Here is a 13604-nt window from a genome sequence, read left to right on the forward strand (position 1 = left end):
GGTTGTTGACCTCTGGTATCAGTTTCCTTGTCCTAATGTTGTCTTTCCCTTTTGACTTCCAGGTAGAGCTTTCTGATTCGGATGCTGCAATGAATGGTGGGTTGTTGAACAAAGGGCCCAGGCATCATGTTGTACCCAGAATGCCCTGGGTTACCTTTCCATTTTTCCTGCTGAAAGAGGAGATCCTGCTTCTTGTATTCAAGAGGAGGCTCTGAAAAGGACCTTCCCCCTCAGACTCGAAGCTGGCGACAGAGACGGCATCGGCAGATCGGCTTTCAAACGGCCTTTGCCTCCCCAAAGACCACCTTGCGGCCAATGGAAACTCCGGGCCACTCTTTGGGGGATGGTTGATGGGAGACAAAGAAAATGGAGCCCAGCAGGAATTCCCGTTGGAGAAAGCGCCGTCTTTTTCAGACCAGTATCTAAAATAAGATAACACCCGTTCCCTCGCCAAGGCCAGGGCCTGGCGGGAAGAACACAGAATGGTGTGTTATTTTTGTACAAGTTAAGAACACGACCAATTCATGGTGCCAACTGGAATCGTTTCTCGCTTTGAATACCACTGTGGAGCCACTGACAATAGAGGGTTGTCTACCTGGCATTACGACTGATATCAGCCATTTGAGTTCTTGTTCCTAGCGTGGAAATTTGTTTGCAAGTCTGGAGCTGCCGCTGCTTTTTGTGTTGCAAATCTGCACCCGGTCAAGAAACGGAATGAAACCATCATGGCCAGGCTCTTGGTAAAATTCCAAAGGTACTTCCGGCGGAAACCCATCCGGTTCTTTATGCTGATTGCCCTCTACTTGACTGCTGGCAGCCTGGTATTCCTCCACGCCAGCTTCACCGGTGAGCCGAGGGTCTCGGATGCTGCACCCAGTGCCAATGGTGGCACCAGCGGCAGGACCGAACTCCAGTATTTGGGGACGCTGCAGCTCGGCAGGGAATTCAAAGAGCTGCCGGAGCCGTTGACAACTGCCCGGAGGTACGGGTCCTGGTTTAAAAGCCCCTCCAAGGACACACCGGGGAGGAGCAACCCAGGAGACTATGGGGGAACGTGGAGCCGGGCCCTCAAGGGGAGGAACGTCCGTGAGAAGGAGGAAGACAAAGGTAAGGGTCCTTTGCAGGGGTGTAAAGGGATTTGGTGATGGGAATGTTATGCAGAGAATTTGAAGACCTGGCTTTGGGGCCTCACAAAAGGCCTCCTGTGAGGTTCGAATGAGGGCTGCAGCAAAACTTCTCCCGTTTCAAAAAATAATGATCCAGTCAAGCACTCTTGGAATCTGCAAACATTCACCCTCGTAATTCTTTTCTTCTGTCCTTCTGCTCCGACCTCTGTTGCTTTGGCAACATCTGGGTCCTTCCCTACATCTGCTTTCTCCATTCTGGATGAGACACGTGGGTGGCCTCAGCCAATCAGCGGTCACTTAGCACCATCTTGCAAATGATTCCATTACAATGACAAGCCCTCCGGCCTGCCTTGGAGAAGGCAGACCGGTCTTCCTTAAAGATAGTTTCGGGGGAATAGCCTTGTGGGTCTGCGGTAGAACAGCCAGATTCGAGTCCAGGAGCACCTTAGAGAACACGGTTTTCAGGGTGTGGGCTTTTGAGAGTCAAAGCTTCCTTCATCCAATTTTTGATGAAGGGAGATTTGAATCTCGAAAGCTCCAACCGCCCAAAATCTCATGGGTCTTGTGGGGAGAGGCTGTGGCTCAGTGGTAGAACATCTGCTTGGCATGCAGAATGTACCAGGTTCAATCCCCGGCATCTCCAGTTAAAAGGACCAGGCAAGTAGGTGATGTGAAAGACCCTCTGCCTGAGGCCCTGGAAAGCCGCTGCCAGTCTGAGTAGACAATGCTGACTTTGATGGACCAAGGGTCTGGTTCAGTATAAGGCAGCTTCATGCGTTCATGTGTGTTCCAAGGTGTTACTAGACTTGAATCTAGCTATCTTTCATGAGTTTGTCTAACCTTTGTCATTTAAAAAAACAAAACCTTCATCTGCACCTTGAGAAGAATGGCATGCCTCCACGATCGCACCATATAACAGGTTGGGGAGAAACATATGATTGAAACATGCACCCTCACCTCCCAAAAACGCACCCACTAGAAACCAGCCTAAAGATGCAAGGTGGCCAGGGATCTGGGTGGGGGCGCCCGTCCTCCATGAAGCCGCTCGGAGGTAGGGATTTGGGCCCCAGTTGGTTCTTGTGTTCCCTGGCGTTGTGAGCCCGGCTGCCAGCCCCCCTTCATGTTCTTCTTGGCCAATGGCATCTTTTGACTGGTGACTTATGCGGCTGTCTGCAGAACGCTTAGCGTCTCTGAAGGCCTCATTTACTCTCCCTGACAGGACACTTCGTTTTGGAGAGGAGAGGATCTCACCACGGTGCCGTTTCATTCATTACGGAATGGAGGGGTAACTCCTCTGTAATTCCGACACTGCGCGCACTGCAACCTGATGCGCCTGGGTGTGTGTGGGGGAATGTGGCCAATTTCTGAATAGGTACAAAGCCTGGAAAGGGGGACAGAGGCCAAGACTTCAGAATGTCTGCAGTAGGGCAGACATTCCTTCAAACAAGGAACTCAAGGCATGGTCTGTCTGTCAGGTTCCCAGAGGCCAAGGGCGGTGGGAGGAGGCTAAGGACAACAGGACAGCACCTTGTTGCCTATTCTGGAAGGAACAGCAATTCCCCTAAAGGATCAAGAAAAAGAAGAAGAGTTGGGTTTTTTACTCCGCTTTTCTCTACCTTTAAGGAGTCCCAAAGCGGCTTACAATCTCCTTCCCTTCCCCTCCCCACAATAGACACCTTGTGAGGTAGGTGGGGCTGAGAGAGTTCTGAGAGAGCTGTGACTAGCCCAAGGTCACCCAGCAGGCTTCATGTGTAGGAGTGGGGAAACCAGCCCGGTCCTCCAGAGTAGAGTATGACTCTTATGTGGAGGAGTGGGGAATCAAACTCTGTTCTCCAGATTAGAGTCCACCACTCTTAACCACTACACCATGCTGGTTCTCACAATTTAACCACTACGCCACACTGGCTCTCACCACCACTTGGGGTGCTTGAAGATCTGTTCTTATTCTCAGGTTTCCATGTTGATGCTGGAAGCATCTTTGGCCAATTGTGCTGTGCATACCAGCCATGCTTCTTCCTGCAAAAGAATGATGTACTATCTGAGTTTGGTCACATTGAGTCTTGACTACTGTAGTACACATTACGTGGGGCTGCCACTGAAAACCCCTGTTGTAGCAAGGGTGTCAAGAGGGCCCCGATGCAGTGATCAGATTACTCCTGTCTTACGGGGTTTTGCTGAGGTTGTCAGTGTCACAATGTTGACCTTGAACGAGAGTGCAGGTCCAGCAGATCTTCCTGCGCAATCCTGCCTGTTCACGGACGTCTTCCTGGGAGATCTTCTTTGGCTGCTGCTGTCCACAAGGACAGGGCAGATGGGGTGGGCCAAGCCAGCGAAGGCCCATCAAGAGGCCCACAACTGTTGATGGCATGGAGGCCCCAAGCCACACTTTTCATTTTTTGCTCAGGGACAGAGGTTAAGGAGGCATCATACTTCCTCCCAAGAAGCTCACACAAAGTGACTAGGCCAGAATAATTCTAAGAAATTGCCACTGGACTGGTATCTGCTTCTGTGGTCCATAGATGGGAGGAAAACCAGATGGGTTGGAGGAGTTGAAGGAGTTGGTTTTTATATGCCAGCTTTCTCTACCACTTAAGGAAGAATCAAATCACCTTCCCTTCCCCTCCCCACAACAGACACCCTGAGAAGTAGGTGGGGCTGAGAGTGTGTGACTAGCCCAAGGTCACCCAGCTGGCTTCATGTAGAAGCAGGGAAACAAATCCCATTCACCAGATGAGCATCTGCCGCTCATGTGGAGGAGTGGGGAATCAAACCCGGTTCTCCAGATCAGAGTCCATGGCTCCAAACCACTGCTCCAAACCACTACACCATGCTGGCTCTGGATCAGCACCAGTCTGAAATCACCAGCTCTCTGATTCTGCCCATTCCGCCTTTGTCGATTTCCCAGGGTACTCCATTGGACAAAGTCTCTCTGTGCTGGATTCTCATCAATAAGTAGCCCAACATGGTCCCTTTTCGTCAGCACCTGCGGGCCAAAAGGGGGTTGGAAAACCAGGCGGGCTGTCCTGTTTGCGGGCAGCCCTCCCCCAGGTCGAAAGAGTCCCGGGATTCCTTCTCGTGAGCTCTCTGGTCGCTTACTGCGCTCAAAGGGCAGAGGGAAACCCCATCTCCGAAACCTTGTCAGCCATGCTCGTTAGTTTAATTTGAATTGACATTCAGAGAATCTCCACCAGATGGTAAGTGAGACTCAACTGTCAGTGCCGGTACAGGCAGCCGCCACGTTCCCCACCATATGTGACGTGTCCACAGCAATTAACCTCCGACAGGAGGGCTTCTAATTCTTAACGACGGCCGTGGATTTGGCCCGGGGAAATGACGGCACCGTTTGACACAGATGGGGCGTGTCCGTCCCCGCCCCTCCGCTGACTCTCAGAAAAGGTAGAGGAACCGATGGATGGCTTCTCCTCCGTTATCCGTTGATCCGCCACTGTTATCCTTCATCCATTTGTACAAGAGGAAGTGGGGAAATTGCAAAATTCTCCCTGTCCAAATTTCTCCTGAGATTCTGGAGTTCCAAAGAATTTCGTTTCTGAATTGGAATGGATGAGTTAAGAATTCTAATTTCTCTGAATTTGGAGAGCCAGCATGGTGTAGTGGTTAAGAGCAGTGGTTTGGAGCGGTGGATTCTGATCTGGTGAACTGGATTTGTTTCCCCACTCCTACACAAGAAGCCAGCTGGGTGGCCTTGGGCTAGTCACACACTCTCAGCCCCACCTACCTCCCAGGGTATCTGTTGTGGGGAGGGGAAGGGAAGGTGACTGTATGCCGGTTTGAGTCTCCCTTAAGTGGTAGAGAAAGTCGGCATATAAAAACCAACTCCTCCTCCTCCTCTTCTTCTTCTCCTTTTCCTTCTCCTTCTTCTGTACAAGAGGAAGTGGGAAAATTCCAAAATTCTCCCTGTCCAAATTTCTCCCGAGATTCTGGAGTTCCAAAGAATTTCATTTCTGAATTAGAATGAATGAGTTAAGAATTCTGCTTTCTTTTCTCTGAATCTGGAACTGCCTTGTGCGCATGCACAATATGGCCACAGCAGAGAGTGTCTCTTATTCTTCCTTCCTTATGTGCCCATGTGAATTTGAAAAACACAGAAGAAAAGCAACTTTGGTGTGGCTATTTGTGCTGTGGAATGAAGATGCATTTCTGGTGGTGTTTCCCCAATGCGCAGGAGTGCATCAGTCAAAATGCCACACACATCTAATCTATTTAATTCATTTATATCCCACCTTTCTCCCCTAATGGGACCCAAAGTAGCTTCCCTCATCCTCCTCTCCCCAATTTTATCCTCACAACAACCCTATAAGGTATGTTAGGCCGAGAGAGTGTGACTGGCCCAAGGTCACTCAGCAGGTTTCTTTGGCATGAGTCGGGATTTGAACCTGGGTCTCCCAGATATTAGTCCGATACTCTTACCCACTTCACTGTACTGGCTGTTCATGCAGGTAAAGCCACGCATTCTCAACAGGGCATCCCAAACCCTCTGGAAATTCTCCCAAGAGTTCAGCCTTACTGGGCATGGGCAATTTGCTGGGGTGTGTTTAAGGATGATGTGGGGAGGAGCAGAGCATTGGTACCACTGAATGGAGTCGTGGGGGGGGGGAGTACAGATGTTTCCAGGGGGAGGGCTGTTGGAAGGGCAGCCTCCAGTAAGCCCCCCCCATCTTAAGCTGGCACTTGCCACAAATCCTAGCTCTTGTGTCTTGTTCCCCTTTGCCTTTCTGCTTGGCACTTTGGGGGAGGGGGGCATCCAGGGGCTCTAACTGAGGGCAAATGCAAAGCTCAGCAGACTTGGGATGCGGATCCAGGGACTGGGTCCCATCAGACTCCACTACGAGCGGACTGAAATCTTAAAACAGCCCTGAAAGAAGTAGAGCGAAGCTGCCCCTGCAGGGAGGGCTGGATGTGCCAGGGGGCCGCCTGGCTTGGGCCCAGGCCGTGCCATGGTGCAGCCTGGGTTGCCAGGTCCCTCTTCACCACCGGCGGGAGATTTTTGGGGCGAAGCCTGAGGAGGGAGGGGTTTGGGGAGGGGAGGGACTTCAATGCCATAGAGCCCAATTGCCAAAGCGGCCTTCTTCCAGGTGATCTGATCTCTATCGGCTGGAGATCAGTTGAATTAGCAGGAGATCTCCTGCTACTACCTGGCAGTTGGCAACCCTAGGGCCCGATGGTCTAGATCCAAGCCCAGGGGGCAGTTCACTCAGTGTGCCCCCCGGCCCCCAGGGGCTCCTCAGGGCAGCTGCCCACTAGGCTCTGTCCTGTCCACCCTTGGTCTCTGGGAAATGAAAGGAGGAGAAAGTCCCAGAAACCTAGCTGGCTCGCTGGATGATTTCTCACAGCTCTCTGCCTTGGGCAATCAGAAAAAAGCTGCAGGTCCCTTGTCAGGGCCATATTAATAGGCACGACTTCAATGGATTACCGAACAGCAGAATACCCACCCGACACTTGGAGTGTAGCAGCTCCCCCCCCCCCTTAATAGGCGTAAGAAATAGCAGGAGCCACAGTTCACTGAACAAACAGCCTCTGCCGACGTGAGCTGCCCGAGCTTTTTCCAACAGCCCCCCCCCCCCGTTCCTTATTGAGTCTCAAGAAAGCTGAAGGCCCCGCGCAGGGGGAGCGGGGCCTGAGGTCCGTGTGCCGGTTGGCAGGGATGCCAGCGACAGCCCGGTCTGGAAGGGTTGTTCTGGAGTATAGCTCGATTCAAGTCCGGTAGCACTGTAGGGACCTGAATCTAGCTACTCTGCTGCAGACCAACCCGGCTACCCTGTGAAATTAATCCAGAGTATGAGGCAGGGATGGTCAGCAAGACACGTTTCTTGGGACGCTTACCCAGCAGGCAGCGTGATCATGTCAACCCCACTGTGAAACCCTTGATCTCCCCCCCCAAATAACTTTTATTTCAATACACAGACATACATAAAAAACAAAGAAAAAACAAACAAGATATATACATACATATACATAAGACCTCCGCTTTCAATTGCAAAGATATATCAGTAATAACAAAATTATTGCCAGCTCTCTAGTTAACCTTTTCTACTCTATATTTTACTTATTGTCTTTATTATCATCATAAGTTATCTCCTCTCCTCTATTATTCTTAAATTCTTTTTCTTTTAATCTTCAAATCCACATATCATCAAGTCTTTTTTTTCCTTCTGATTTCCGTATGAAGTCCATCACGGGATTCCAGTTTTCAATGAATTGTTTTCGATTCTTTCCCCTGATTAATGCAGTTAGCTTTGCCGTCTCTGCTGAATCTAGTAGGTTCATCAGCCAGGCTTCTAAACTGGGTACCGCTGGGTTCTTCCATTTTTGTGCACATAATGATCTTGCTGCTGAGATCATTTATAGAAACAAAGTTCTGTATCCTTTTTCAAACTGTTTGTCCGTGAGACCTAAAAGGTATATCTCTGGAATGTGAAACCCTTGGCCTAACAGCTTACTATTACTGGGTTCCATCAGGGCCAGAAACCTGCTTATTTGCTTCTGTTTAAATGAAAGCAGATTCTTAAGCTGTGCTTTTTCTCCCGGTTCCTTGGGCTTGGGAGCCCTGGTGACAGGCAGGGAAAGAGCGAGAGCCGGAATGAGTCCTCCTGCTGAAAAAGGGTGTTGCGTTTTACAGCCGCCTCCCTTTTCAGGCAAAGTTTTTGCCTGCCTCATCCCGCTGAAGGCGAAGCAGGCAGCCTCACATTCTTGCTGGTTTCTTCTGGTGGGCAAATTGTACATAACAAGGGAGACATTCTTTCCCGGAGGCCGTACAAGGGCTTTTCTTAAGGAAGCACAGAAATCTGGAACATGGCAGCACCAGCAAATCCATAAGCTCTCCCCGGGCGCTGGGAGGGTTGCGTCAAGGACCACGTCTTTCCCCGTAATCCGTTTAGAGCAGCGTTTCCCGTGACTCTGGGTAGCGTGCGCTGCAGTTCATGCTGAGGAGACAGTATTGGATCTGCACTCCAATGCCCGGCGTGGGGTCAGCTTGAGGTGGCCCCAAGCAGAACGGCTGCTGAGAGAGTGGGTGAGAGAGATCACAGCTGAGCAGCCAACTCAATGTGGCTTAATGCTCCAGGGAGGCACCACAGAATGCAATTGTAGACTTGACAGGACTTCTTGTTCAGAGTCTGGATTTAAAAAAAAATGAGTTTGCCCTTATTATTTTTAGTTACTCTGTCTTCCTCCCAGAAGCTCAAAGCATTCCCTCTCGTCCTCCCCAACCTAGCTGCAGCTTAGCTGCATCACTCTGTGAGGTTGTACAGTGTGGTTTGGAGGTTGCTCTAGTAAAATTGTGGAACTCCCTGCCCCAGGATGTGGTAATGGCTGCCAGCTTGGAACGCTTTAAGAGGGAAGTGGACATGTTCAAGGATGATAGGGCTATCCGTGGCTACTAGTAAAAATGGATACTAGTCATGATGCATGCCTATTCTCTCCAGGATCAGAGGAGCATGCCTGATATATTATGATATATTAGGTTCTGTGGAGCATAGGCGGGAGATATATATATTAGGTAAACCAGGTGCCTCTAGGTAGGAAGTCCACAAGCAAGACGACTGCAGCAGTAGCTGCAGTCATCTTGCTTGTGGGCTTCCTAGAGGCACCTGGTTGGCCACTGTGTGAACAGACGGCTGGACCTGATCCAGCATGGCCTTTCTGACGTTCTTATGACTGGGAGGCTATATGAAGGATGTCTTCAGGCTGGTTGTGCTCCCTCAGCCTAGCCTACCTGACAGGGCTGTGGTGTGGGCAGAATGGAGGCAGGAAGAATCATGGGTGCCACTTGGAGCTCCTTGAGAGAAGAGGAGGGTAAAAAATGGGTGAGGAGTTCATGGCGGTGAGGGGAAGCGATCGAGACAGGCCTAAGATTGCCCAGCTTGGTATATATGAGACACTCTTCTCCATTGTATCGACCCTGCAAGGTAGGTTAGGCAGAGAATGAAAGAGTGGCCCAGGGTCACCCAGTGAGCTCTGTGGCTGAGTGGGGGTCCTTGTCTAACAAACATGAAGCTTGGCATGCAGAAGGTCCCAGGTTCAATCCCCGGCATCTCCAGTTAAAGGGACCAGGCAAGTAGGTGATGTGAGAGACTTCTGCCTGAGACCCTGGAGAGCTGCTGCCGATCTGAGTAGACAATACTGACTTTGATGGACCAAGGGTCTGGTTCAGTATAAGGCAGCTTCATGTGTTCATGAAGCTGACTTCTACCGAATCAGACCATCAGACTGCCGAGGCCAGAATTGTCTACTCAGACTGGCAGCAGCTCTCTGGGGTCTCAGGCCGAGGTCTTTCACATCACCAACCACCTGATCCTTTTAGTCCCCGAGGGATCCTGGGTCTTGTGCACAGTTGGATCTCGTGCGGCTTTGCTCTTGCTCCAGGATGGCCCAGATATTTGGGTCTTGACTGTGAACGCATGTTCTCTTCTCCTCAGCTAAGTACATCGGCTGCTACGTAGACAACATCCACCGCAGAGCCCTCCGTGGAGTGTCCTTCTTCGACTACAAAAAGATGACATTGTTCCGTTGCCAGGACAACTGTGCCGAGCGGTAGGTGGCAAATGAACATGGGGTGGGGAGGAGGAGGCCTTCATTAATTCCAAGGCATCCGCTGTATTTCTCTCCTGTCAGCTTCAGCAGTTTGACTCTCCCCAGGTTGTTTTTCTTCCTCCCTCCCGACACCCTCTGAGCCCAACAGATTTGAAAGATCCAATTTTTCTCACTCGGGGGAAAAGCAAGGCCTCATTTGCAATGGAAATGCCCTTTCTGAGCAAGGCTAGAACTGAGAAGCCGGAATTATATACTGCAGCTTTCCTGGCCTGCAAGAGAAATTGGCTGCTGCTGTGGTTGTAACTGCATAGTATTTGCCTGGTTGCAGAAATAAGGTTTGAGAGAAGCGTCAGTCCTGTTTCTGGCAATGGTACCTGATGGAAGCCAAGGGGCCAGGTTGGTAGCTGTATTGTCTAGCTGAGGGCAGAGGAGGATCCCCCTGGGTCATGATGAACCCCGCTACCCTGTAAGCACTCTAGGACTATGCAAGGCCGGAAAGGGCGGGATGGGAGGTTTTCTGTTGCCCCAGTCAGACCAGAACCGGGTTGAGATTAAATCAAAAGAGTTTCTTTCTTGACATTAGGAAGAATTTTCCAACAGTTAGAGCAGTTCCTCAGTGGAACAGGCTTCCTCGGGAGGTGGTGAGCTCTCCTTCCCTGGAGGTTTTTTAAGCAGAGGCTAGATGGCCATCTGTCAGCCATGCTGATTCTATGACCTTAGGCAGTTCATGAGAAGGAGGGCATCTTGGGCATCTTCTGGGCATGGAGTAGGGGTCACTGGGGGTGTGGGGGGGAGGTAGTTGTGAATTTCCTGCATTGTGCAGGGGGCTGGACTTGATGACCCTGGTGGACCCTTCCAGCTGTATGATCCAAAGCAAGACTTGTACAGCCATGGGGAGCAAGCCCTGCAGGACCTGGGAGAGCTCCCCGGGGGCAGCAGATGTTGTTCATCGGCAGGTGCCCACAGTTCAAATGAGTCCTTCCATAGGGAGCAGAGTGAGCCTAGTGACTTCAGCTGGGATGCTGGGGCTGAGAGAGCATGTGTCCCCCCCCCCCCGGCACCACAGGGCGGGAGGGCCAGTGCAGACTTCACACTTGAACAGTCTGAGATTCCAGTGCCAAAGTCTGCATCTGTCTGTCTGCTGTCTGTCGTTGGTTAAGGTGCTACTGGACTCTAGTTGTTCTGTCTGTCTCTCTGTCTATTTATCTAGTTAACTAGCTACCTACACCACGTGAGCCAGTGTGGTGTAGTGGTTATGAGCAGTGGTTTGGAGTGATGGACTCTAATCTGGAGAACCGGGTTTGATTCCCCACTCCTCCACATGAGCTGCAGACGCTAATCTGGCCAACTGTATTTGTTTCCCCGATCCTACATATGAAACCAGCTGGATGACCTTGGGCTAGTCACAGTTCTCTTAGCGCTCAGCCCTGCCTACCTCACAGGGTGTCTGTTGTGGGGAGGGGAAGGGAAGGTGATTGTAGGCTGGTTTGATTCTTCCTTAAGTGGTAGAGAAAGTCAGCATATAAAAACCAGCTCTTCTTCTTCTTCTTCTTCTTCTTCCTGTCTATCTGTCTATCTGTCTATCTGTCTATCTGTCTATCTGTCTATCTGTCTATCTGTCTATCTGTTTGTTGTTTCAGAGTGCAGCCATGTTGATCTGCAGTAGAACAGCTAGATGTGAGTCTAGGAGCACCTTAGAGATCAAGAAGATTTTCAGGGCATGGGCTTTTGAAGGTCTAAGCTCCCTTTGTCAGGTATCTTATACCTCGAAATCTTGTTGGTTTCTAAGGTGCTACTGGACTCAAATCTAGTTGTTCTGTTCATCTGCCTGCCTGCCTGCCTGCCTGCCCGCCTTCCCGCCCGATCTATCTATCTATCTATCTATCTATCTATCTATCTATCTATCTATCTATCTATCTATCTATCTATCTATCTATCTATCTATCTATCTATCTATCTATCTGCTGGCTAGATTGATCTAGTTGTTCTGTCTGTCTAGCTAGCTAAGGCATATTTATCTCACCCTTCTTCTGACTTGCTGAAGGCAAGTGAATGGTTCTCCATTCTTCCATTTTGCCCTGGCAACAACTCTTGTCAGGTAGGTTAGGCTGAAAGAGAATGAGCAGCCCAAAGTCATCCAGGGAGTTTCACATTCAAACGGGGACTTGAACCCTGGCCTCCTCTATCCTAATCTGTTGCGCTAACTACAGTGATCCAAGGTCTAAGATCAGGGATGTGGGAATGGAGCATTGGATAGGAGTGCCAACTCTTTGGCCAGTCTCTGCTTATGCTGACTGCCACCATGGCTGTGATCCCTGCCTGACCCTGGCTTTCTGAACTGGATTGTCCCCATGTTTCTCCAAGCAGCCACACCTCTCCAACACAGCAAAGCGCCCTTCCCCAATCAGTTCACCTGCAAAACACACATCAGGCTGCCTCCCTCTCCCTGCACCTTCGCCTATAAGTCATGCGGCCGTCTCTTGCACTATGATCTATAAGGCGTGCACAGTTCTTTTCTCTTGAGAAGTGATGCTTCCTCCTACGCGCGTCTCGTAAATCATCTTGCAGTGAGTTTTGGTAAACACGCTGGATTGCTCCTTGCTCCCCGGTTGTCTTTCTAGGCAAGAGTGCAGCAGCTCTTGTCTGGGCCAGGATGCAAATGGATTTGGGCTCCCCTTTTAGAGCCTCCAGGATTTGGCCTCCAGTCAGACTGGCTTGTGGCTCGGTTGGTGGTTGGGGAGGGCTTTCCTCTGGGCTCAGGCGCTTGACAAATCTGGACAAGATCCTTTAAAAAGAGAAGCTTTGTGGCTCTGTCCTGAACATCAGGTTCCCAAATCCCAGGTGGATTTCACACAACAGAGCTTCACTTGCATTTGTGTGTGTGTAAAGTGCCGTCAAGTCGCAGCCGACTTATGGCGACCCCTTTTTGGGGTTTTCATGGCAAGAGACTAACAGAGGTGGTTTGCCAGTGCCTTCCTCTGCACAGCAACCCTGGTATTCCTTGGTGGTCTCCCATCCAAATACTAACCAGGGCTGACCCTGCTTAGCTTCTGAGATCTGATGAGATCAGGCTAGCCTGGGCCATCCAGGTCAGGGCCACTTGCATTTAGAATAATAGAATCATAGAGTTGGAAGGGACCACCAGGGTCATCTAGTCCAACCCCCTGCACAATGCAGGAAATTCCAAACTACCTCCCCCCCACACACCCCAGTGACCCCTACTCCATGCCCAGAAGTTGGCCAAGGTGCCCTCCCTCTCATGATCTGCCTAAGGTAATAGAATCAGCATTGCTGACAGTTGGCCATCTAGCTTCTGCTTCAAAACCTCCAGGGAAGGAGAGCTTCTTGGCCTTTGGACTCAACCCTTTACTATATTTTTTCTGTGTGCCATGTTGGCATGTCTGTACAAACAAATGCATTTACTAATGTTATTGCTATGTCAAATAAAGGGTGCAAAATGGCACAAGAGTAAAAACGAGTGGTGATGAAAGGCAGGACGCAGCAGCCGCAGCATGAAGCTGACGCTGGTGGAAGAGCTCCAAGCCACGTCAGCTTTTGCCACAAGGCTCCTTGGTGTTTTTCTGGGCTCCTCCCAGCAACCTGTGGTTTAGGCTACTGTGGAGTGTGGAGGTTTGTGCCAGAGTGTGTGATGATCAAGCCGAGCTGAGAAAAGCTTGAGAGCCTAACTGTGCATTCAGAAACGTCAAGTTGAGCTCCCGTGTTAGGGAGAAGAATTCTAGACTAACCTTCTCCTTGACTTGCTGAGTTTTCTGCATGGAGGTAGATGGGCCTCCTCGATGCATTTGCAGAGGGAGACACCCAGTCATTTTTTGGAGCATCATGGTTCAAGGAGAAAGTTTTCTGAATGGGTTGGAAAGCATCAGCCGGGGGTGGTGAGTGATGGCTGCCAACTTGGAAGGCTTTACG

At 50.5% G+C, this 13604-nt stretch overlaps 1 protein-coding gene across 1 annotated transcript in view; it reads left to right on the forward strand.

Annotated features, from left to right (window-relative positions):
• The first annotated feature begins 640 nt into the window (after window positions 1-640).
• WSCD2 (WSC domain containing 2) overlaps window positions 641-13604 on the forward strand; it is a 35930-nt gene continuing 22966 nt past the window's right edge. The window contains exons 1-2 of the mRNA XM_056859486.1: window positions 641-1107; window positions 9563-9677. Of these exons, the coding sequence (XP_056715464.1) occupies window positions 726-1107; window positions 9563-9677 (497 nt within the window). The 5' untranslated portion in view covers window positions 641-725. The remainder of the gene's footprint in view (window positions 1108-9562; window positions 9678-13604) is intronic.

The sequence above is a fragment of the Euleptes europaea genome, chromosome 13, assembly GCF_029931775.1.
Source record: "Euleptes europaea isolate rEulEur1 chromosome 13, rEulEur1.hap1, whole genome shotgun sequence".
Classification (NCBI taxonomy): Eukaryota; Metazoa; Chordata; class Lepidosauria; order Squamata; family Sphaerodactylidae; genus Euleptes; species Euleptes europaea.